This window comes from Scyliorhinus torazame, chromosome 3 (assembly GCF_047496885.1).
Source record: "Scyliorhinus torazame isolate Kashiwa2021f chromosome 3, sScyTor2.1, whole genome shotgun sequence".
NCBI classification, from domain to species: Eukaryota; Metazoa; Chordata; class Chondrichthyes; order Carcharhiniformes; family Scyliorhinidae; genus Scyliorhinus; species Scyliorhinus torazame.
Window position 1 is genome coordinate 119072963 of NC_092709.1, and position 22788 is coordinate 119095750.

The 22788-nt window shown below is 46.6% G+C and overlaps 1 protein-coding gene across 5 annotated transcripts in view; it reads left to right on the forward strand.

The window, feature by feature from the left end:
* fstl5 (follistatin-like 5) overlaps positions 1–22788 on the forward strand; it is a 1269795-nt gene that overhangs the window by 133777 nt on the left and 1113230 nt on the right. For all 5 annotated transcript variants that reach the window (XM_072496156.1, XM_072496159.1, XM_072496157.1 and 2 more), the window contains exon 3: positions 7872–7905. In XM_072496156.1, coding sequence (XP_072352257.1) covers positions 7872–7905 — 34 coding nt within the window. The remainder of the gene's footprint in view (positions 1–7871; positions 7906–22788) is intronic.

Sequence of the window (22788 nt, forward strand, 5' to 3'; positions counted from 1 at the left end):
TATAATACTCAGAAGGGCAGGACAAAATAAAATACCAGATCATCCTGGACAAATTCGTCAGCCACTGCAAGGTGGACATGAACGAAATCAGTAAAAATGGCGTGAATACTCACCACGAGGCAGAGGTAGGGTTGAAACAGAAGAAGATGACAGTTTTGAATGGCAGCCATCTTGCACGTGTGCAATCTGACCAGTCCGCACATGCGCACTCACCTAAAAGACGCAAACCGGTGTTTTGCGCGTGCACGAGAAGCCGAGCATGCGCAGTTGCAAAAAGAGCGCAACGTAAAGGAAACTCGGATTGCGCATGCGCAATCCATTCCTACACTTTACGTCACGAGCGTCATGACGCCAGAGGCCCTGGACGACGCCCACTTAAAGGGGAAATGTCCGAAAAATGAACAAAAGAGTTTTAAAGCTACAAAACACAATCTTTTCACCTCGAAAGGCAGAACAATGCGTGAACTTCTACCAGCAGTTGAAAATAACCTCCGCAGCACACTGGAACAAGGTGTTTGCACCACCCGAAGTGAAGAGCACAATGAGAAATCCGAAACCAAAGAAGATGATTTGTTCATTGAACAAGAAGAAAACGAAGCCATACAACGAGTACTGAACGACTCCGTTGGCATCAGGAGTGTGCGACACCAAACGCATGATTCTGATCAAGGCAGTGCTACAGATCCAGACGATGACTACCTGGATAACGCATACCGAGTAGGAATCATCACGAAGTGCGAATACGCCACACCGGGCACATTGCAAGTCCCGTCAATCCTTGCCGTGGATTTCGAGGATGAAAGGAATGCAGTGATGGATGTCAACAAATGCCCCATCCAGTTCAATCTGCACATAGGTGCCTCCTCCAACCTGATCTCACTATCGGACTTCACGAGAATCAAGAAGGCTCCCAAGCTCCTTCCAGCTGCCTGCGAACTCCAGGACTACACTGGCAACGCATATAAGGCACTGGGGTCCTACCACCTGACAGTTTCCAACCGACACATACAGACAAGCCTACGCTTCGAGATTGTTCAGCCAAACAGGGCGTCCCTGCTAGGTGAGCACACCTGCAAGCAACTGAACCTCATCCGATGGGTCTACATCATGACGCCGTGACTACAACTAAGTAACCACTAGAGGGAGCACCAGAGATGTCATGACATGCAACCAATGGGTCATTAGAACAGGACACAACTAATGGGTAATCAGGACACCCAGAGGTGGCATTACCACAAGGGGGCACTACACGACCCATATAAATAGGACAAGGCACACAGGCTCTGCCTCTTCCACCAGCGGAAATAAAGAGAGCCAGGCAGGGTTCATTATCAGCAACATCACATCCCAGCATGTGGTCAAGAGCAAGCATGTATAGTTAGCAGAATAGATTGAGTTACTAGAGAGGCAGATTAGTAGAGTATTTAAGAGCATTGTTAATCGTTCAATAAATACGTTAAACTTATCTCTGAGTCTGGAGCATCTTTCAGCAGAGCCTACATCAAGTGGCAGCTGATGTTACTAGCAATAACAACACAACAGGAAGGAACTTAAGGAAGGAGTCAGGAGGGCTAAAAGGGGTCACGAAAAGTCATTAGCAAATAGGGTTAAGGAAAATTCCAAGGCTTTTTACACGTACATAAAACGTAAGAGGGTAGCCAGGGAAAGGGTGGGCCCACTGAAGGACAGGCGAGGGAATCTATGTGTGGAGTCAGAGGAAATGGGCGAGGTACGAAATGAATACTTTGCATCAGTATTCACCAAAGAGAAGGAATTGGTGGATGTTGAGTCTGGCGAAGGGTGTGTACATAGCCTGGGTCACATTGAGATCCAAAAAGACGAGGTGTTGGGTGTCTTGAAAAATATTAAAGTGGATAAGTCCCCAGGGCCTGATGGGATCTACCCCAGAATACTGAAGGAGGCAAGAGGGAAAATTGCTGAGGCCTTGACTGAAATCTTTGGATCCTCACTGTCTTCAGGTGATGTCCTGGAGGACTGGAGAATAGCCAATGTTCCTTTGTTTAAGAAGGATAGCAAGGATAATCCAGGGAACTACAGGCCGATGAGCCGTACTTCAGTGGTAGGGAAATTACTGGAGGTAATTCTTCGAGACAGGATCTACTCCCATTTGGAAGCAAATGGACGTATTAGTGAGAGGCAGCATGGTTTTGTGAAGGGGAGGTCGTGTCTCACTAACTTGATAGAGTTTTTCGAGGAGGTCACAAAGATGATTGATGCAGGTAGGGCAGTGGGTGTTGCCTATATGGACTTCAGTAAGACCTTTGACAAGGTCCCTCATGGCAGAATGCTACAAAAGGTGAAGTCACATGGGACCAGAGGTGAGCTGGCAAGATGGCTACATAGATTGTCATAGAATTTACAGTGCAGAAGGAGGCCATTCGGCCCGTCGAGTCTGCACTGGCTCCGGGAAAGAGCACCCTACCCAAGGTCAACACTTCCACCCTATCCCCATAACCCAGCAACCCCACCCAACACTAAGGGCAATTTTGGACACTAAGGGCAATTTATCATGGCCAATCCACCTAACCTGCACATCTTTGGACTGTGGGAGGAAAACGGAGCACCCGGAGGAAACCCACGCACACACTGGGAGGATGTGCAGACTCCACACAGACAGTGACCCAAGCCGGAATCGAACCTGGGACCCTGGAGCTGTGAACAATGCTACCGTGCTGCCCACGGAACTGGCTAGGTCATAGAAGGCAGAGAGTAGCAATGGAAGGGTGCTTTTCTGATTGGAGGGCTGTGACTAGTGGTGTTCCGTAGGGATCAGTGCTGGGACCTTTGCTGTTTGTAGTATATATAAATGATTTGGAGGAAAATGTAACTGGTCTGATTAGTAAGTTTGCAGACGACACAAAGGTTGGTGGAATTGCGGATAGCGATTAGGACTGTCAGAGGATACAGCAGGATTTAGATCGTTTGGAGGCTTGGGCGGAGAGATGACAGATGGAGGTAAATCCCGGCAAATGTGAGGTAATGTATTTTGGAAGGTCTAATGCAGGAGGGAATATACAGTGAATGGTAGAACCCTCAAGAGTATTGACAGTCAGAGAGATCTAGGTGTACAGATCCACAGGTCATTGAAAGGGGCAACACAGATGGAGAAGGTAGTCAAGAAGACATACGGCATGCTTGCCTTCATTGGCCTGGGCATTGAATATAAAAATTGGCAAGTCATGTTGCACCTTAGTTCGGCCACACTTGGAGTATAGTGTTCAATTCTGGTCGCCACACTATCGGAAGGATGTGGAGGCTTTAGAGAGGGTGCAGAAGAGATTTACCAGGATGTTGCCTAGTATGGAGGGCATTAGCTATGAGGAGTGGTTGAATAAACTCTGTTTGTTCTCACATGTTGAGGTTGAGCGGCGACCTGATAGAGGTCTACAAAATTATGAGGGGCATAGACACAGTGGATAGTCAGAGGGTGTTTCCCAGGGTAGAGGGGTCAATTACTAGGGGGCATAGGTTTAAGGTGCGAGGGGCAAGGTTTAGAGTAGATGCACGAGGCAAGTGTTTTTACACAGAAGGTAGTGGGTGCCTGGAACTCGCTGCCGGAGGAGTTGGTGGAAGCAGGGACGATAGTGACATTTAAGGGCATCTTGACAAATACATGAAGAGGATGGGAATAGAGGGATACGGACCCCGGAATTGGAGAAGATTTTAGTTTAGATGGGCAGCATGGTCGGCACAGGTTTGGAGGGCTGAAGTGCCTGTTCCTGTGCTGTACCTTTCTTTGTTCTTTGTTCTTTGTTTGTTCTAGTCCAACTCCCCTGCTCTATTTCCATTACCCTGCAAACATTCCTTTTCAAGTTTCTATCAATATTCTGATTTGAGAATCAAATTGTGTTGTCGGGAGCTGATCATTCAAGATGTAGGAGAGGAATTTGCTTTGATATTGCTATCCGAGTAGAGCAAGCCCAGGGGGAATGAATCGAAGAATATTCAGATTTTTTTTGGAAGGGACACCAACAACGGTGTTTGTGCTAAAACAATGCGTTCCATTTTATTCACACTCTGAATTATCAGTTCAGTTTCTCATTGCGCAAATTATAAAGTTCTGCTGCGATCAATGCAGTTTGGTGCCATTTCATCCTGCTTTGTCATGTAGTACATGCGGTTGATGGATATGCTGGAGTTCATGTGCTCCTTCCACATGAAGGACGAAGATCTGCTGAGAATTGCTGACAGTTTCAGGGAAATTATTCTCTCAGCAATGATATTGGAATAAAATTCCTCAAACACCGGGCATAGTTTTATTCCTGCATATTATAGAATCCTAGAATTTATAGTGGAGAAGGAGGCTATTTGGTCCATCGAGTCTGCGCTGGTCCTTGGAAAGAGCGCCAGGGTCCCAGGTTTGATTCCCGGCTGGGTCACTGTCTGTGCGGAGTCTGCACGTTCTCACCGTGTCTGCGTGGGTTTCCTCCGGGTGCTCCGTTTTCCTCCCACAGTCCAAAGATGTGCAGGTTAGGTGGATTGGCGATGCTAAATTGCCTTTGGTGTCCAAAAAGGTTAAGTGGGGGTTACAGGGATAGGGTAGATACGTGAGCTTGAGTAAGGTGCGCTTTGGAAGGGCTGGTGCAGACTCGATGGGCCGAATGGCCTCCTTCTGCACTGGAAATTCTATGATTCTATGAGGGAACAAAATGTAATATCTCCAAATTTGCAGATGACACCAAGTTGGGTGGGAGGGTGAGCTGTGAGGAGGTTGCAGAGATCCTTCAGTGCGATTTTCAAGTTGAGTGAGTGGGCAAATGAATGGCAGATGCGTATAATTTGGAGAAATGCGAGGTTATCCACAGCTTGGTAGCAAAACCGAGAAGTCAGGCTATTCGCTGAATGGCCATAAATTAGGAGAGGGGAATGTGCAATGAGAGCTCAGTGTCCTGGTACACCAGTCACTAAAGGTAAGCATCAGATACAGTAGGCAGTAAAGAAAACAAATGGTATGTTGGTCTTCATAGCGAGAGGATTCGAGTACAGAGATGTCTTGCTGCAATTATACAAGACCTTGATGGGGCCACACCTGGAATATTATGTGCAGTTGAGGTCTCCTTATCTGTGGAAGGATGTTCTTGCTCGAAATGGACTGCATTAGGTCAATTAAGGTCAATTAAGGTCAATTACTAGGGGGCATAGGTTTAAGGTGAGAGGGGCAAAGTTTAGAGTAGATGTACGAGGCAAGTTTTTTACGCAGAGGGTAGTGGGTGCCTGGAACTCACTACCGGAGGAGGTAGTGGAGGCAGGGACGATAGGGACATTTAAGGGGCATCTTGACAAATATATGAATAGGATGGGAATAGAAGGATACGGACCCAGGAAGTGTAGAAGATTGTAGTTTAGTCGGGCAGTATGGTCGGCACGGGCTTGGAGGGCCGAAGGGCCTGTTCCTGTGCTGTACATTTCTTTGTTCTTTGTTCTTTGTTTGCAGCAAAGGATTACCAGACTGATTCCTGGGATGGTGGGACTGACGTATGAGGAGAGATTTAATTAGTTAGGATTGTATTCGCTGGAATTCAGAAGAATGAGGGAAGATCTCATAGAAACCTATCAAATTTTAACTGGAGAGGGGCGGCACGCTGGAGCAGTGGCTAGCACTGCTGCCTCATGGCGCTGAGGACCCGGATTTCCCTGTGGAATTTGCACATTCTCCCTGTGTTTTTTAAATTAAATTTAGACTACCCAATTCTTTTTTTTGTTCCAATCAAGGGGCAATTTAGTGTGACTAATCCACCTACTCTGCACATCTTTTGGGTTGCGAGAGTGAGAACCATGCAGTCATGGGGAGAATGTGCAAACTCTACATGGAAAATGCCCCAGGGCCGGAATCGACCTCAGGCCCTTGGCGCCATGAGGCAGCACTGCTCCACCGAGTCGGCCTCATTCTCCCTGTGTTGTGCTAGGTGGATTGGCCATGCTAAATTGCCCCTTAGTTGGAAAAAAAAGAATAACAGGAATAGACGGGGTAGATGAAGGAATGATGTTCTTGGTGGTGGGTGTGTCGAGAACCAGGCGTCTGAGGATACGCGGTAGACCATTTAGGACAGAGATGAGGAGAAATTTCTTCACCCAGAGAGTGGTCCACCTGGTGAACTCATTATCACAGGTAGTTGTTGAGGCCAAAACATTGCATGTTTTCAAGAAAGTTAGACATAGGGACCGGGATTCTTCAAAGCGGCGGCTAAGTGTTGACGCCGGAGTGTTTCACGCAGGCATCAACGGGCCTCTTGGCCCAGTGATTCCATGGCCCACAGGGCTCCAGCACGGCGCCAGTGTGCTCCACGCACCTCCGGCTGCCGATATGCGGCCCTGCACTTCCGGCCGCGTGTCCGCGCTGGCCCGCTGTGCGGGTCTGCCATGTCGCGCGGTTCCACCCCCCACAACGATCGCGGGACTGGCCGTTGTGGAGCCAGCCCCCCCCCCCCCCCGGATACTGATCCCCCCCACCAGGATGGCCACCGCAGCCATGACACAGAGCGGTACCATACATGAACCACGCCGGCTGGAACTCGGCCATGGAGAATCACCGCGGGGGCCTCTCTCAACGGCCCCCGACTGGCGCCATGTCGACCGCACACGTGCGACTGGCGCGATTCTCCGGTCGCCAGAGATTTACGTCCCGGCGTCTGACCCGATCGCAGGTCTGACGCCCCATTCTCCGCCCCCGCGTCTAGCGCGATTTATGCGCGGAGAATCCCGGTCAGGATATGGGGGAAAGTGGGATTAGGTTATTTAGTTGGATGATCAGCCATGATCATAATGAATAGCGGAGCAGGCTCGAAGGGCCAAATGGCCTCCTCCTGCTATGATTCTCTGATTCTATGCTCCTATTTTCTATGTTTAACTCTGCAGCACCAACTTAAAACCCAAAAGCACTATTTTAAGTTAAACGTGTGCCAGAATTCAAAGTTCTCATCGCGCTTCTGACTGGGAGCAGCCTATTCTTAAGGCCCGGTGACTTCCTTCTTTCTCCCCCTGACCCATCCCCCGAGACGCTGATCTCCTCCCTTGTGACCCCCAGGCCTCTTGTATCGAGTCCGCCCAAACTTCAGACACTTTTTCCCCTCCGGTTTCCAGGACTTCGGCTCAGGGGGCTTTGTGCATTACCTCTTCTGGCCACTGCAGTGCTGTTCCTAGAGAAACTGTAGAGCTGTTGGCCCATCTGATGAGTGACGGCTCTTCATGGTGGGATTTCCTCCCAATTGAGGGGTGGAAGTAGCGCCTTATGCCAATCAACAACTCGTTGAAGCATAATAGGAGTTTAGGAGTCTATGCTCTAGGAGTCCAAATATTCACGCCATGGTGTCAGTTTATTCTGACCTCTATTCCATAGATCCTGTTCTTTTTCAGTCCTATTTTTATAATTCAGATCTTAATATTATTCCTGCCAATGTAACTTATTTTATCTGTTCTAACTTTTTCTCCTGAGAGGTTCTAAAATTTGAAATCATGAACCTCTCAGCTATCATCATCTGTTTTCGAAGGGGAAACAACTTTAAAAGAAATGTCATTGCCTGCATGATTCAAAAGTTGGTTTTACTTCCAATCAAATGATAAAGGTTATACTTGATTGATTTAAGTCATGGTTATCAGCAGATCAATCTTTGATTTATTTTTCATGCATTGTGATAGAGGATCAACCTTGATCACATTGAATGACAACGCAGACTGGAAAGGCCGAATTGCTTACTCCTGCTCCTATTTTCTATGTTTCGATGAAAGGAATGTTGGTCAATGAGTCTTGTAAGGTTTAAATATACATTTCTCATGCACAAAAGTAAATTCAGTATGTGAAAGCTCTATACCCTTTTACTGTAAATAACATTTTTTTCCTTGTTTTGTTACAGCAAGATGGAAGTCCAGACAATGTGAGACTAAAAGGTGAGTTTACTCATGGATTTTTTGATTTTAGAGTTTTGGTGAGAGAATTGATACTGATGTATAAAATAGCTTTTTTGCCCACAGTTTACTTTTTGTACTTTCGCAATAATTGATTTTAGTTCAAAATGCTATACTGATAATGGAAACACGTCAGTTCATCTGTAAATTATTAGAAATGAAAATCAAGTGGGTTTTATAACGGACAGGCAATCTGCTCTGCTAGATTGCCACTGAAGGTGAAAATTATCCCTGTAAATAATATGGAAAGTAAGAGAACCGATTGCATTCAAGAATTACCCATTTAAGTACTTTGAATACTTAAGTAGTATAACTTTTCTTTCTTAAAATAGTGTTTTTCGGTGGCTCGCTGAGAGTAGCTTGTATTTGTGAAGGGAACGGAGCAAGTACCTGGCTAGTTCATAGATGGCACTTTAAATCAAGTTGCCAAATCCCTGTTTATTTAGATTTACAACACACGTTTTTCAGTTTCCCTCTTGCTATATCTTAACTGTGCATAAAGGGAAACAAAGGACTCTGCATTACTCCTTATGTAAAATCTTTTCATTGGAGACTTGTAATCCACATTTTTTAGTGCATTGCAAACAACTACTAAAGCTGAGTGAAGCATTACAATCCAGGTAAAAGTTGCTGTTTATTTCGCCTTAATTTTGGCGATCCAATTTCTTAAAACATTTGACCAAGGAACTCGCTTTAAGTCCAGAAAGCATTTGCTATATAATAACCCTCATGAGACACATGGGGACACCTTAATTGATCTCCCCTTTGGACTTGTGGAATATGCACTTCCCCACTTTACTTGAGTCAATGTCTCCTGAATGACGCGTTTAGCAGGGTATTTCTCGTCGTGAAAAACATCCCTCTATTCAGTGGCACTTTGCCGTTTTCTTCGGCCTCAGGAGATTCACTCTGCCAAGGTCGCACTTAGAGGGATTTCCTGCTGGCGAGCTTAGATCATGACGTCATTTTGTCCAGCAGCCTTGATCTTCCCCTCCCACCCCTTTCAGACTCCTCCTCACCCCCCTAACTTTAGAGAGGCCCCAAGGAACCCTCCCTTTCATCCCCTCTCTACCTGACAAGGCCCCCACGCATCCAACCCCTTCACTGAAAGCCGGGCATCTTAACAGTGCCCTCGGCACCCTGGAAGTGCCAACTTGGCACACTGGTGTTGCCAAGGTGGCACTTCCAGTGTGTCCAGGTTGCACTACTAATGTGCCAGGTTGGTAGTGCCAAGATGTTTTGGTGTCACCCTGCCCTGTCCCCGACCAGCTGAGGGTCTCCAATAGTCATGAAAACCCCCGTAATGTTACCCCTGGTCCATGTTTGTGTGGACCAGTATTAAACGGTGCCCTGGCAAGGTCTCCGAGGCATGGTTGGTTGTGTCCCCGTGCCCGGGAGAATCCCACGCCCAGGTATTTAAATGAGCCATAAGGCTATTAACTATTCACACCTGAATCTCACGCAGCGAAAGCAGGATCTAGATAGTGATGCCTCGCGAGATTCCGTTGAATCTCGTGAGAGGTTTCAAAAGCGTGAATCTCATGAGAGGCCTCTCACGAGATTAAATAACATCAATTAGAGCCCGCGAAGCCGCTGAATTGCACCCATGGTATCTGTCACTGCACTGCCTTGTTCACTTATCATTTATGTTGTATTTTCTGTACATCATTGAAAAATATTTCTCCATATATAAAGATCTAAAAGAAAATATATGCAGCTCTTTATGTAGAGTACAGCATGGTAGCATAGTGGACAGCACAGTAGCATAGTGGTTAGCACTGTGGCTTCACAGCACCATGGTCCCAGGTTCAATTCCTGCTGGGTCACTGTCTGTGCGGAATCTGCACGTTCTCCCCATGTCTGCGTGAGTTTCCTCCGGCTCCGGTTTCCTCCACGGTCCAAAGACATGCAAGTTAGGTGGATTGGCCATGCTAAATTGCCCTTATTGTCCAAAAAGGTTAGGAGGGGATATTGGGTTAGGAGGATAGGGTGGAAGTGAGGGCTTAAGTGGGTTGGTGCAGACTCGATGGGCCGCATGGCCTCCGTCTGCACTGTATATTCTATGTTTTATGTTCTAGAGTAGGGCTTGTAGGAATTACACATTTGGAATTCAAGGACTGGCAGTCCATGATTTTCTGACCATGAACTCAAAACCACATAACACTGGTGGCAACCTTGAGGATGGAATCATTATTCAACTTTTCAAAAAGATTCTGAATAAGAAAAATACTTTAATATATACAGTTTCAGCGATATTTTGTAAAGAATGAAAGATCCAATTTAATTCAACATTTCTTATGTTTCATATTTCTTGGCTCTCACTATGCAGCCTGTGCACATTGAATATCCTAGGTATAGTCGCGCATCCCACTCTGCAACCCAAATACCCGCCCCTTGCCCCACAAAACCAACACCACAAAGATTTTATGTATTTTATTTACTGCAGTGGACAAGGAAGACACAACAGAGTTAATTTTCTGATGCCGAGTATCTTTAGATGCTGGCAGCACAACACAGATGCGCACTTGCAGTTTTCCAATATGTCACTACCAGCATGCAATGTTTTCCATTGTGAGACTGTATTTAGAAAACTGTTTTTCAGAAAGAAATGAGAAAAAAACAAGGATTGTATTTAATGGTCACGACAGTGGCCGAGTCCTACAATTTCCAAGAGCCACAATGGGAGTAAATCCCAAACCAAGGGTGTAAGCTGGTGGCCTGTTCATGTGGCCTGCCCACTCCCAGCTCTTGCCACTAGAAGAGTTCATGAGGCCTGCCCACTCCCAGCTCTTGTCACACACTCTCCTCTTCGACAAAACATACTCACCTCCTCATCAACACACACACAAACACACACTCTTCTCCTCATCAAAACACACACACTCTGCTCCTCATCAACACACACACAAACACACACTCTTCTCCTCATCAAAACACACACACTCTGCTCCTCATCAACACACACACAAACACACACTCTTCTCCTCATCAAAACACACACACTCTGCTCCTCATCAACACACACACAAACACACACTCTTCTCCTCATCAAAACACACACACTCTGCTCCTCATCAACACACACACAAACACACACTCTTCTCCTCATCAAAACACACACACTCTGCTCCTCATCAACACACACACAAACACACACTCTTCTCCTCATCAAAACACACACTCACCTGCTCCTCAACACACACACTTGTCGGCTCATCAACACACACCCTCTCCTCCTCCTCAACACACATTCTCCTCCTCACCAACACACACCCTCTCCTCCTCCTCAACACACATTCTCCTCCTCATCAACACACACCCTCTCCTCCTCCTCAACACACATTCTCCTCCTCACCAACACACACCCTCTCCTCCTCCTCAACACACATTCTCCTCCTCACCAACACACACCCTCTCCTCCTCCTCAACACACATTCTCCTCCTCACCAACACACACCCTCTCCTCCTCCTCAACACACATTCTCCTCCTCACCAACACACACCCTCTCCTCCTCCTCAACACACATTCTCCTCCTCACCAACACACACCCTCTCCTCCTCCTCAACACACATTCTCCTCCTCACCAACACACACCCTCTCCTCCTCCTCAACACACATTCTCCTCCTCACCAACACACACCCTCTCCTCCTCCTCAACACACATTCTCCTCCTCACCAACACACACCCTCTCCTCCTCCTCAACACACATTCTCCTCCTCACCAACACACACCCTCTCCTCCTCCTCAACACACATTCTCCTCCTCACCAACACACACCCTCTCCTCCGCCTCAACACACATTCTCCTCCTCACCAACACACACCCTCTCCTCCTCCTCAACACACATTCTCCTCCTCACCAACACACACCCTCTCCTCCTCCTCAACACACATTCTCCTCCTCACCAACACACACACGCACTCCTCCTCAACACACACACATAATCTCCTCCACATTAACACACACATACACACATTCTCCTCCTCCTCATGGTCCCTCAGCACTCATTGGCAGTCAACCCAGGAAAATGGCAGCATGGAGACCTGCTCCTCAATTTGTGGAGGCAGACCTGGCCAGACTTCTGGATACCTTGGAGGAGAAACTGGGCACCCTGTACCACCGGGGTGTCCCAAAGATTTCACATGTGGGAGATGGTGCCGACATTGCATGACACCCAGGCCAGCACTGCTAGGTTGTCGACCACAGTGAAAAACCTCGAACACGATGCCCGAGTCATGAGTGGTGGTGTCCAAGGCATGGCTCAGTCTTTGACGACCATGCTGAAGACCTCAACATCATGTCCCATTTGCTGAGGGACATGTCCCAGGTACGGGGTGGACACTGCTGAAGCACTCCAGATCTTGGCCCAGTGACATAGGACCATCGCTGAGGGCATTGACAACATAGAACATAGAACAGTACAGCACAGGACAGGCCCTACGGCCCTCGATGTTGTGCCGAGCATTGTCCGAAACCAAGATCAAGCTATCCCACTCACTGTCATTCTGGTGTGCTCCATGTGCCTATCCAATAATCGCGTGAAAGTTCCTAAAGTGCCCGACTCCACTATCACAGCAGGCAGTCCATTCCACACCCTAACCACTCTCTGAGTAAAGAACCTACCTCGGACATCCCTCCTATATCTCCCACCCTGAATCTTATAGTTATGCCCCCTTGTAACAGCTACATCCACCCGAAAAAATAGTCTCTAATCTATCTCCCCCATTATCTTATAAACCTCTATTAAGTCGCCTCTCATCCTCCTCCGCTCCAAAGAGAAAAGCCCTAGCTCCCTCAACCTTTCCTCATAAGACCTATCCTGCAAACCAGGCAGCATACTGGTAAATTTCCTTTGCACCCTTTCCAATGCTTCCACATTCTTCCTATAATGAGGTGACCAGAACCGCACACAATACTCCAAATGTGGTCTCACCAGGGTCATGTCAGTTGCAGCATAACCCCGCGGCTCTTAAATTCAAGCCCCCTGTTAATAAACGCTAACACACTATAAGCCTTCTTCACGGCTCTATCCACTTGAGTGGCAACCTTCAGAGATCTGTGGACATGAACCACAAGATCTCTCTGTTCCTCCATATTCCTCAGAACCCTGCCGTTGACCCTGTAATCTGCATTCAAATCTTTTCTACCAAAATGAATCACCTCGCACTTATCAGGGTTAAACTCCATCTGCCATTTTTCAGCCCAGCTCTGCATCCTATCAATGTCTCTTTGCAGCCTACAACAGCCCCCCACCTCATTCACTACTCCCCCAATCTTGGTGTCTTCAGCAAATTTACTAACCCAACTCCATCATCCAAATCATTGATAAAAATCACAAATAGAAGAGGACCCAGCACTGATCCCTGTGGTACACCGCTGGTGACTGGGCTCCAAGATGCAAATTTACCATCTACCACCACCCTCTGTCTTCTATGTGATGGCCAGTTACTGATCCAATCGCCCAAATTTCCCTCTATGCCATGCATCCTTACTTTCTGCATGAGCCGACCATGGGGCACCTTATCAAACGCCTTACTAAAATCCATGTATCCGACATCAACTGCTCTACCTTCATCTATGTACTTAGTTAACTCTTCAAAGAATACAATCAAACTTGTGAGGCAAGACTTACCCCTCACAAATCCGTGCTGACTATCCTGAATTAAGCTGTATCTTTCCAAATGATCATGAATCACTTTACTCAACCCCCTCCCCCAAGTCATTGATAAAAATCATAAATAGCAGAGGACCCAGCACTGATCCCTGTGGTACACCACTGGTAACTGGTCTCCAGTCTGAAAATTTTCCATCCACCACCACCCTCTGTCTTCTATGTGATAGCCAGTTACTTATCCAATTGGCCAAATTTCCCTCTATCCTACACCTCCTTACTTTCTTCATGAGCCGACCATGGGGAACCTTATCAAACGCCTTACTAAAATCCATGTATACATCAACTGCTCTACCTTCATCTACACACTTAGTTACCTCCTCAAAGAATTCAATCAAATTTGTGAGGCAAGACCTACCCTTCCTGAATCAGTGTTGACTATCCCTGATTAAACTGTATCTTTCCAAATGGTCATAAATCCTATCCTTCAGGACCTTTTCCATTATCTTCCCGACCACCGAAGTAAGACTAACTGGCCTATAATTACCAGGGTCATTCCTATTCCCTTTCTTGAACAGAGGAACAACATTCGCCACTCTCCAGCCCTCTGGCATTATCACCGTGGACAGCGAGGACCCAAAGATCAAAGCCAAAGGGTCGGCAATCTCACCCCTTGCTTCCCAAAGAATCCTTAGGTATATCCCATCTGGCCCAGGGGACTCGTCGTCCCTCAGGTTTTTCAAAATTGCTAATACATCCTTCCCCAGAACATCTACTTCCTCCAGCCTTCCCGGCCTGAATCACACTCTCATCCTCAAAAACATGGCCCCTCTCCTTTGTGAACACTGAAGAAAAGTATTAATTCAATGCCTCTCCTATTTCTTCTGACTCCATGCACAAGTTCCCACTACTGTCCTTGACTGGCCCTAACCTCACCCTGGTCATTCTTTTAATTCTCACATAAGGGTAAAAAGTCTTGGGGTTTTCCTTAATCCGACCCACCAAGGACTTCTCATGCCCTCTCCGAGCTTTCCTAAGTCCTTTTTTCAGCTCATTCTTTGCTACCTTGTAACCCTCAAGCGACCCTACAGAACCTTGTTTTCTCATCCTTACAACTCTTCCTTTTTCCTCTTGACAAGACATTCAACCTCTTTTGTGAACCATGGTTCCCTCACACGGCCATTTCCTCCCTGCCTGACAGGGGCATGCCTACCTAGGACACGTAGCATTTGTTCCTTGGACAAGCTCCACTTTTCATTTGTGCCTTTCCCTGACAGTTTCTGTTCCCATCCTATGCTCCCTAATTCTTGCCTAATTGCATCATAATTACCCTTCCCCCAATTATAAACCTTGTCCTGCCGTATGGCCCTATCCCTCTCCATTGCAATAGTGAAAGACACCGAATTGTGATCACTATCTCCAAAGTGCTCTCCCACAAACAAATCTAACACTTGGCCCGGTTCATTACCCAGTACCAAATCCAATATGGCCCCCCCCCCCTCTTGTCGGCCTATCCACATATTGTGTCAAGAAACCCTCCTGCACACACCGTACAAAAACTGCCCCATCCGAACTGTTCGACCTAAAGAGGTTCCAATCAATATTTGGACAGTTAAAGTCACCCATGACAACTACTCTGAGAACTCTACACCTATCCATAATCTGTTCTGCAATTTCTTCCTTCCCATCTCCATGGTACTGACAGTGGGAGGCTTCCAGGACTGGCAGGGCCAGATGACTCAGAGGCTCACTCCAGCTGCCCCTCCAGCTGCAGAGTAACTCTGCAGACCCCCTCAGAGATGAGAAAGCACTGGAGCCCACCAATGAACCCTCCACCCAGGAGACTCAGGCAGCCACCAGTCCTTCAGAATTGCCCCCTCCTGACACCGGCACACCTCAAGGGCAGGAGAACAGGGTGGAATGGCGACACCTATGACACCCGTACGTCGGCTGGAGCCGTATGGCTCCAGGCTTTCCAGAAGACGACTGCCAAGGGGCATCAAAGCCCCAGGGCACGGAACGCAGCAGGCCACCTCCACCTCTGATGTGCATACAAATTGACATTGCACTAGACCATGGAGGAACAAGAGGTTTTAGGAACACTGAGTGGGCACTGATAAGGTCAGTAATCATAGTAAGGGGAAAAGATAATTGTCACATTAAAATGTGCACCAGTGAAACATGCCACACCTGAAACATGTAATGCATCTGTCATTATAATCTTCATAACAGGATGGGTCTCTCTCACCATCTGGAGTCATTTCCTGCTGCAGGCCGACATCCTGGGCTACAAGCCCCGTTATTCACTGGACACAGTTGTTCCTCCCCTGCCCCCCACTCACAACCACAGTTCCAATATAAGTAGCCCCTGATGCAGACTCCGTCATGAGAATGGCTGTGAGCGAGCTATCAGCAGAAAGACAGGAGTCAGACATAATGAAAACTTGAGTACCACAGCTTTCCTCACAGTGAGTGGTGCGGGGGTGGGGGGAAAGCGCTGACAGACACACCGTCATGTCTCATGCAAATCTGGAGATGATGAGAGCCTCCCTAGTCCTCCAGGCCAGCTGGACCCTTGACGCCATTATCCTCCATCCTCTGCTTCCTCCTTCGACTCATCCTCCAGCCCCTCTTAGTCCGCTCCCCCCTCAGAGGATGATAGAACGGGTGGCAATATGGGCCTCATTGTATCGGGACTCCACCTCGGTCTCAGACCTCTGCACCGGCATCATCTGCCAAGAACTCAGCGGGTATCCCTTGTCCCCCACGAGCCAAGCTGTCATTCTGGGCTGGTCCTCAAAGACACTGGGGATTTCCAAGTGTCCCAGGATGCAGCTGTCATACACACCGCCAGGGTAGCGGGCACACACGTGCATGATCCTTCGACGGTGGTTGCACACAATCTGAACATTCAGGGTGTGGAACCCCTCCCTGTTGATAGAGGGCACTCACAGATGTCCTGGTGCTGGCAGGGCAGCATAAGTGCCATCGATGGCTCCCTGGACCTGGGGCATCCTGGCAAATCCTGCAGCCTGGGCATCTTGGTGGGCGTGGTTCAAGTTGAAGGTGATATATGCCTGGCATACAGACCATCAGTCACTTTCCTGATGCACCTGTGGGCTGATGACTGTGAGATGCTGCACAGATCCCCACTAAAGATTAACGGCTGCCATGACCTTCACGATCACCAGCAGGTGTTTTCCTCCTCCACGGGGTGCCATATCTGCGAGGACGTGGAATAGGTGTTGCACTGTCTCCCTGCTGAGACGCAGTCTTCTGCGGCAAATGCTGTCTGCCAGCATATTGTACGACCATCAAGTCGTGTACACCCTCTCTCCTCGTCGATGTGCTCTTCTGGCCCCCTCCTCAGCCTAATGGATGGTCGAGTCTGGAAGCATGTGTGGCAGCCCCCCACAGATGTGGTGCAGGCTCCATCCATCCAGCAACATCCAGTCCGCAAATCATCATCTCAGACGGGCCACCTCATCTTTCAAGGAGGTACTTGAGAGTTCAGGGACCGCTACCACAACCAACAAACCTAATCTCTCCTTTGAGACAACCTTCAGCTGTCATGCTAGAGGCTGGTCACAGTCAATGAAGTGTGAAATGTTGGTTTGGCACAGTGGGTTAAATAGCTGGCTTTTAATGCAGAACAATGCCAGCAGTGCGGGTTCAATTCCCGTACCAGCCTCCCTGAACAGGTGCCGGAATGTGACGACTCGGGGCTTATTACAGTAACTTCATTGACGCCTCTGTTGCTAACTTTTGGTTGGTTCAATTGGCTCTGTTTTATAACCTTTGCTCTAGGGTCGCCAGGTATCTTTATGATACCGCCACGAGGTTCAAGTTCAAGTAATGATCAATAACTCAACACACCAATTAGTAAGATTCAAATCAATACACATTTATTATACACAGTAAATCGCTACTCATGTATAAACTCTACTTTCAAGGCTATTTCTATCACTAACAGGCCTATACTTAGCTTCGGACTGGCCCACCAGGTCAGGGGAACAAATGGCCTTCCGTTCGGGTTCTGAAACTGCGGGATTCAAAGCTGGTATGGACTGGTAGCTAGGAGTGCCTATCTCGTAGCGAGCATTGACTGGAGACTTACCTTCTTGGAGGCCGCCGGACAGTTCACTCTCAGGGGTTGCTTCGCGTTGCTGAGTGACCCTGTCAAGAAGGACGATTTGAACTTGGGTGCTTTACTTTATAGTCCCATGGGGCTTCTCGCCCTTCAGGGCGGACCCCGTACCTGGTTTCAAGTGATTGGACTTTGTTCCAATCGCTTGGTGCGATTTCTCCAATACTGGAGCTGTTCCCTGATCGTTGGGCGGTCTTTCAATGTCCGTTAACCTCTTTTGTGTTGGCTCCTGCTGGCGGCGAGGAGTCTGGCTTGGCTTTGTTTACCTTAAAATGTTTCAATTTTTCCCGGGGATCGTGCATTAATATGTAAAAGGCTGCTACATTACTATGCAGATGGCTGCTTGTATCGATGCTGTCTGGGTTTCTGCAGAGTCTAATACACAGTAAACTTGCACCTGCTAGTTTTTGCCTGTGTTGGCTGAATTTCCCTTCAGCCTTTGTGGTTCTCCATTTTAATTCGGGAAGTGGCCAACTCAGGTGGCTACACCTCCTTGTGACAATAAGTGATCATTATTATTAGGGGCTGGTTTAGCACAGGGCTATATAGCTGGCTTTTAAAGAAGACCATGGCAGGCCAGCAGTGCGGGTTCAATTCCCATACCAGCCTCCCCGAACAGGTGCAGGAATGTGGCGACTAGGGGTTTTTCACAGTAACTTCATTTGAAGCCTACTTGTGACAATAAGCGATTTTCATTTCAAATGCAATGTGAACACCCAAGTACAAAGGTATAAAAGAAGGCAGACTGAAATCACAGAGCCTCTTGCAACCTCAAGGGGGTGAAATGGATTTTCTTGAGACAATCTGCAGCAGGGCTTTGTCCTGGAAGAGTTTGGTAAGACAGACAAACTGCAGCTGTGGTTGGCCCTGTTATGGGTCTCCACAATATTTAAAGATGGCTTGAATGCTTCACATATGCAGACAGAACCCACCCCCCCCAACCCAGGGGCGACCCCTGACCTGGAACCCTCCAGTCCCCCAAATAACCCCAGCCCCCCTTGAAGGGTCCCCAGCCCCTCAACACTGGGCCCTCAGCTATGGTGCCCCTTAGGCTGCATGCAGGTAAATGGAGAGGGCAGTTTACCTCCTTGTGCCCCCTCGGTGTTCATGGCACCTGGTCACTGCTTTTGTAGAGGAGTACAAAATGATGCTTGTGTGACTTCCCACTGGGGAGACAGGTGACTCCTGGAAGGCTGCTGCATTTGATTAAATCTCACTAATGAGATTAAGATGAATGCTGATGTGGTTTGATAAGGTTATTACCCTTTCTGGGCGAGATCCTGATCACGCCAGCTGGAGCGAGCTGTGAGATGCCAAACTGTTTGAAGCCCGGTGCGATACACACTTTTGGACTTTCCTGCTGTTCTCCCAAAATGGCGGGATCGGCGCTGGGTGCAATACAGTCAGAAAATTACTTATAAATCACACACATCATAACTGCTCATGAACAGTTGTGCTCATGTTGTGCTTCTCGTTATTGGTATTGTTGTGCTTCTCGTTGTTGGTATTGTTGTGCTTCTCGTTGTTGTTATTGTTGTGCTTCTCGTCGTTGTTATTGTTGTGCTTCTCGTTATTTGTATTGTTGTGCTTCTCGTTGTTGTTATTGTTGCGCTTCTCGTTGTTGTTATTGTTGTGCTTCTCGTTGTTGTTATTGTTGTGCTTCTCGTTGTTGGGATTGTTGTGCTTCTCGGTGTTGGGATTGTTGTGCTTCTCGTTGTTGGGATTGTTGTGCTTCTCGTTGTGGGTAGTGTTGTGCTTCTCGTTGTTGGTATTGTTGTGCTTCTCATTGTTGGTATTGTTGTGCTTCTTGTTGTTGTTATTGTTGTGCTTCTCGTTGTTGGTATTGTTGTGCTTCTCGTTGTTGTTATTGTTGTGCTTCTCGTTGTTATTGTTGTGCTTCTCGTTATTTGTATTGTTGTGCTTCTCGTTGTTGGTATTGTTGTGCTTCTCGTTGTTGTTATTGTTGTGCTTCTCGTTATTTGTATTGTTGTGCTTCTCGTTGTTGTTATTGTTGCGCTTATCGTTGTTGGTATTGTTGTGCTTCTCGTTGTTGGTATTGTTGTGCTTCTCGTTGTTGGGATTGTTGTGCTTCTCGTTGTTGGGATTGTTGTGCTTCTCGGTGTTGGGATTGTTGTGCTTCTCGTTGTTGGGATTGTTGTGCTTCTCGTTGTTGTTATTGTTGTGCTTCTCATTGTTGTTATTGTTGTGCTTCTCGTTGTTGTTATTGTTGTGCTTCTCGTTGTTGGTATTGTTGTGCTTCTCATTGTTGGTATTGTTGTGCTTCTCGTTGTTGTTATTGTTGTGCTTCTCGTTGTTGGTATTGTTGTGCTTCTCGTTGTTGTTATTGTTGTGCTTCTCGTTATTGTTGTGCTTCTCGTTATTTGTATTGTTGTGCTTCTCGTTGTTGTTATTGTTGCGCTTCTCGTTGTTGGTATTGTTGTGCTTCTCGTTGTTGGTATTGTTGTGCTCCTCGTTGTTGGTATTGTTGTGCTTCTCGTTGTTGTTATTGTTGCGCTTCTCGTTGTTGGTATTGTTGTGCTTCTCGTTGTTGTTATTGTTGTGCTTCTCGTTGTTGTTCTTGTTGTGCTTCTCGTTGTTGGTATTGTTGTGCTTCTCGTTGTTGGTATTGTTGTGCTTCTCGTTGTTGTTATTGTTGTGCTTCTCGTTGTTGGTATTGTTGTGCTTCTCGTTGTTGGTATTGTTGTGCTTCTCGTTGTTGGTATTGTTGTGCTTCTCGTTCTTGGTATTGTTGTGCTTCTCGTTGTTGGTATTGTTGCGCTTCTCGTTGTTGTTATTGTTGTGCTTCTCGTTGTTGGTATTGTTGAGCTCCTCGTTGTTGGTATTGTTGTGCTTCTCGTTGTTGGTATTGTTGTGCGTCTCGTTGTTGTTATTGTTGTGCTTCTCGTTGTTATTGTTGTGCTTCTCGTTGTTGGTATTGTTGTGCTTCTCGTTGTTGGGATTGTTGTGCTTCTCGTTGTTGGGATTGTTGTGCTTCTCGGTGTTGGGATTGTTGTGCTTCTCGTTGTTGGGATTGTTGTGCTTCTCGTTGTTGTTATTGTTGTGCTTCTCGTTGTTGTTATTGTTGTGCTTCTCGTTGTTGTTATTGTTGTGCTTCTCGTTGTTGGGATTGTTGTGCTTCTCGTTGTTGGGATTGTTGTGCTTCTCGTTGTTGGGATTGTTGTGCTTCTCGTTGTTGGGATTGCTGTGCTTCTCGTTGTTGTTATTGTTGTGCTTCTCGTTGTTGGTATTGTTGTGCTTCTCGTTGTTGGTATTGTTGTGCTTCTCGTTGTTGGTATTGTTGTGCTTCTCATTGTTGTTATTGTTGTGCTTCTCGTTATTGGTATTGTTGTGCTTCTCGTTGTTGGTATTGTTGTGCTTCTCATTGTTGGTATTGTTGTGCTTCTCGTTGTTGTTATTGTTGTGCTTCTCGTTGTTGGTATTGTTGTGCTTCTCGTTGTTGTTCTTGTTGTGCTTCTCGTTATTGTTGTGCTTCTCGTTATTTGTATTGTTGTGCTTCTCGTTGTTGGTATTGTTGTGCTTCTCGTTGTTGTTATTGTTGCGCTTCTCGTTGTTGGTATTGTTGTGCTTCTCGTTGTTGTTATTGTTGTGCTTCTCGTTATTGGTATTGTTGTGCTTCTCGTTATTTGTATTGTTGTGCTTCTCGTTGTTGTTATTGTTGCGCTTCTCGTTGTTGGTATTGTTGTGCTTCTCGTTGTTGGTATTGTTGTGCTTCTCGTTGTTGTTATTGTTGCGCTTCTCGTTGTTGGTATTGTTGTGCTTCTCGTTGTTGTTATTGTTGTGCTTCTCGTTGTTGTTCTTGTTGTGCTTCTCGTTGTTGGTATTGTTGTGCTTCTCGTTGTTGGTATTGTTGTGCTTCTCGTTGTTGTTATTGTTGTGCTTCTCGTTGTTGGTATTGTTGTGCTTCTCGTTGTTGGTATTGTTGTGCTTCTCGTTGTTGGTATTGTTGTGCTTCTCGTTCTTGGTATTGTTGTGCTTCTCGTTGTTGGTATTGTTGCGCTTCTCGTTGTTGTTATTGTTGTGCTTCTCGTTGTTGGTATTGTTGAGCTCCTCGTTGTTGGTATTGTTGTGCTTCTCGTTGTTGGTATTGTTGTGCGTCTCGTTGTTGTTATTGTTGTGCTTCTCGTTGTTGTTATTGTTGTGCTTCTCGTTGTTGGTATTGTTGTGCTTCTCGTTGTTGGTATTGTTGTGCTTCTCGTTGTTGGTATTGTTGTGCTTCTCGTTGTGGGTATTGTTGTGCTTCTCGTTGTTGGTATTGTTGTGCTTCTCATTGTTGGTATTGTTGTGCTTCTTGTTGTTGTTATTGTTGTGCTTCTCGTTGTTGGTATTGTTGTGCTTCTCGTTGTTGTTATTGTTGTGCTTCTCGTTGTTATTGTTGTGCTTCTCGTTATTTGTATTGTTGTGCTTCTCGTTGTTGGTATTGTTGTGCTTCTCGTAGTTGTTATTGTTGCGCTTCTCGTTGTTGGTATTGTTGTGCTTCTAGTTGTTGTTATTGTTGTGCTTCTCGTTATTGGTATTGTTGTGCTTCTCGTTGTTGTTATTGTTGTGCTTCTCGTTATTTGTATTGTTGTGCTTCTCGTTGTTGTTATTGTTGCGCTTATCGTTGTTGGTATTGTTGTGCTTCTCGTTGTTGGTATTGTTGTGCTTCTCGTTGTTGGTATTGTTGTGCTTCTCGTTGTTGTTATTGTTGCGCTTCTCGTTGTTGGTATTGTTGTGCTTCTCGTTGTTGTTATTGTTGTGCTTCTCGTTGTTGTTCTTGTTGTGCTTCTCGTTGTTGGTATTGTTGTGCTTCTCGTTATTTGTATTGTTGTGCTTCTCGTTGTTTGTATTGTTGTGCTTCTCGTTGTTGGTATTGTTGCGCTTCTCGTCGTTGTTATTGTTGCGCTTCTCGTTGTTGGTATTGTTGTGCTTCTCGTTGTTGTTATTGTTGTGCTTCTCGTTGTTGTTCTTGTTGTGCTTCTCGTTGTTGGTATTGTTGTGCTTCTCGTTATTTGTATTGTTGTGCTTCTCGTTGTTTGTATTGTTGTGCTTCTCGTTGTTGGTATTGTTGCGCTTCTCGTTGTTGTTATTGTTGCGCTTCTCGTTGT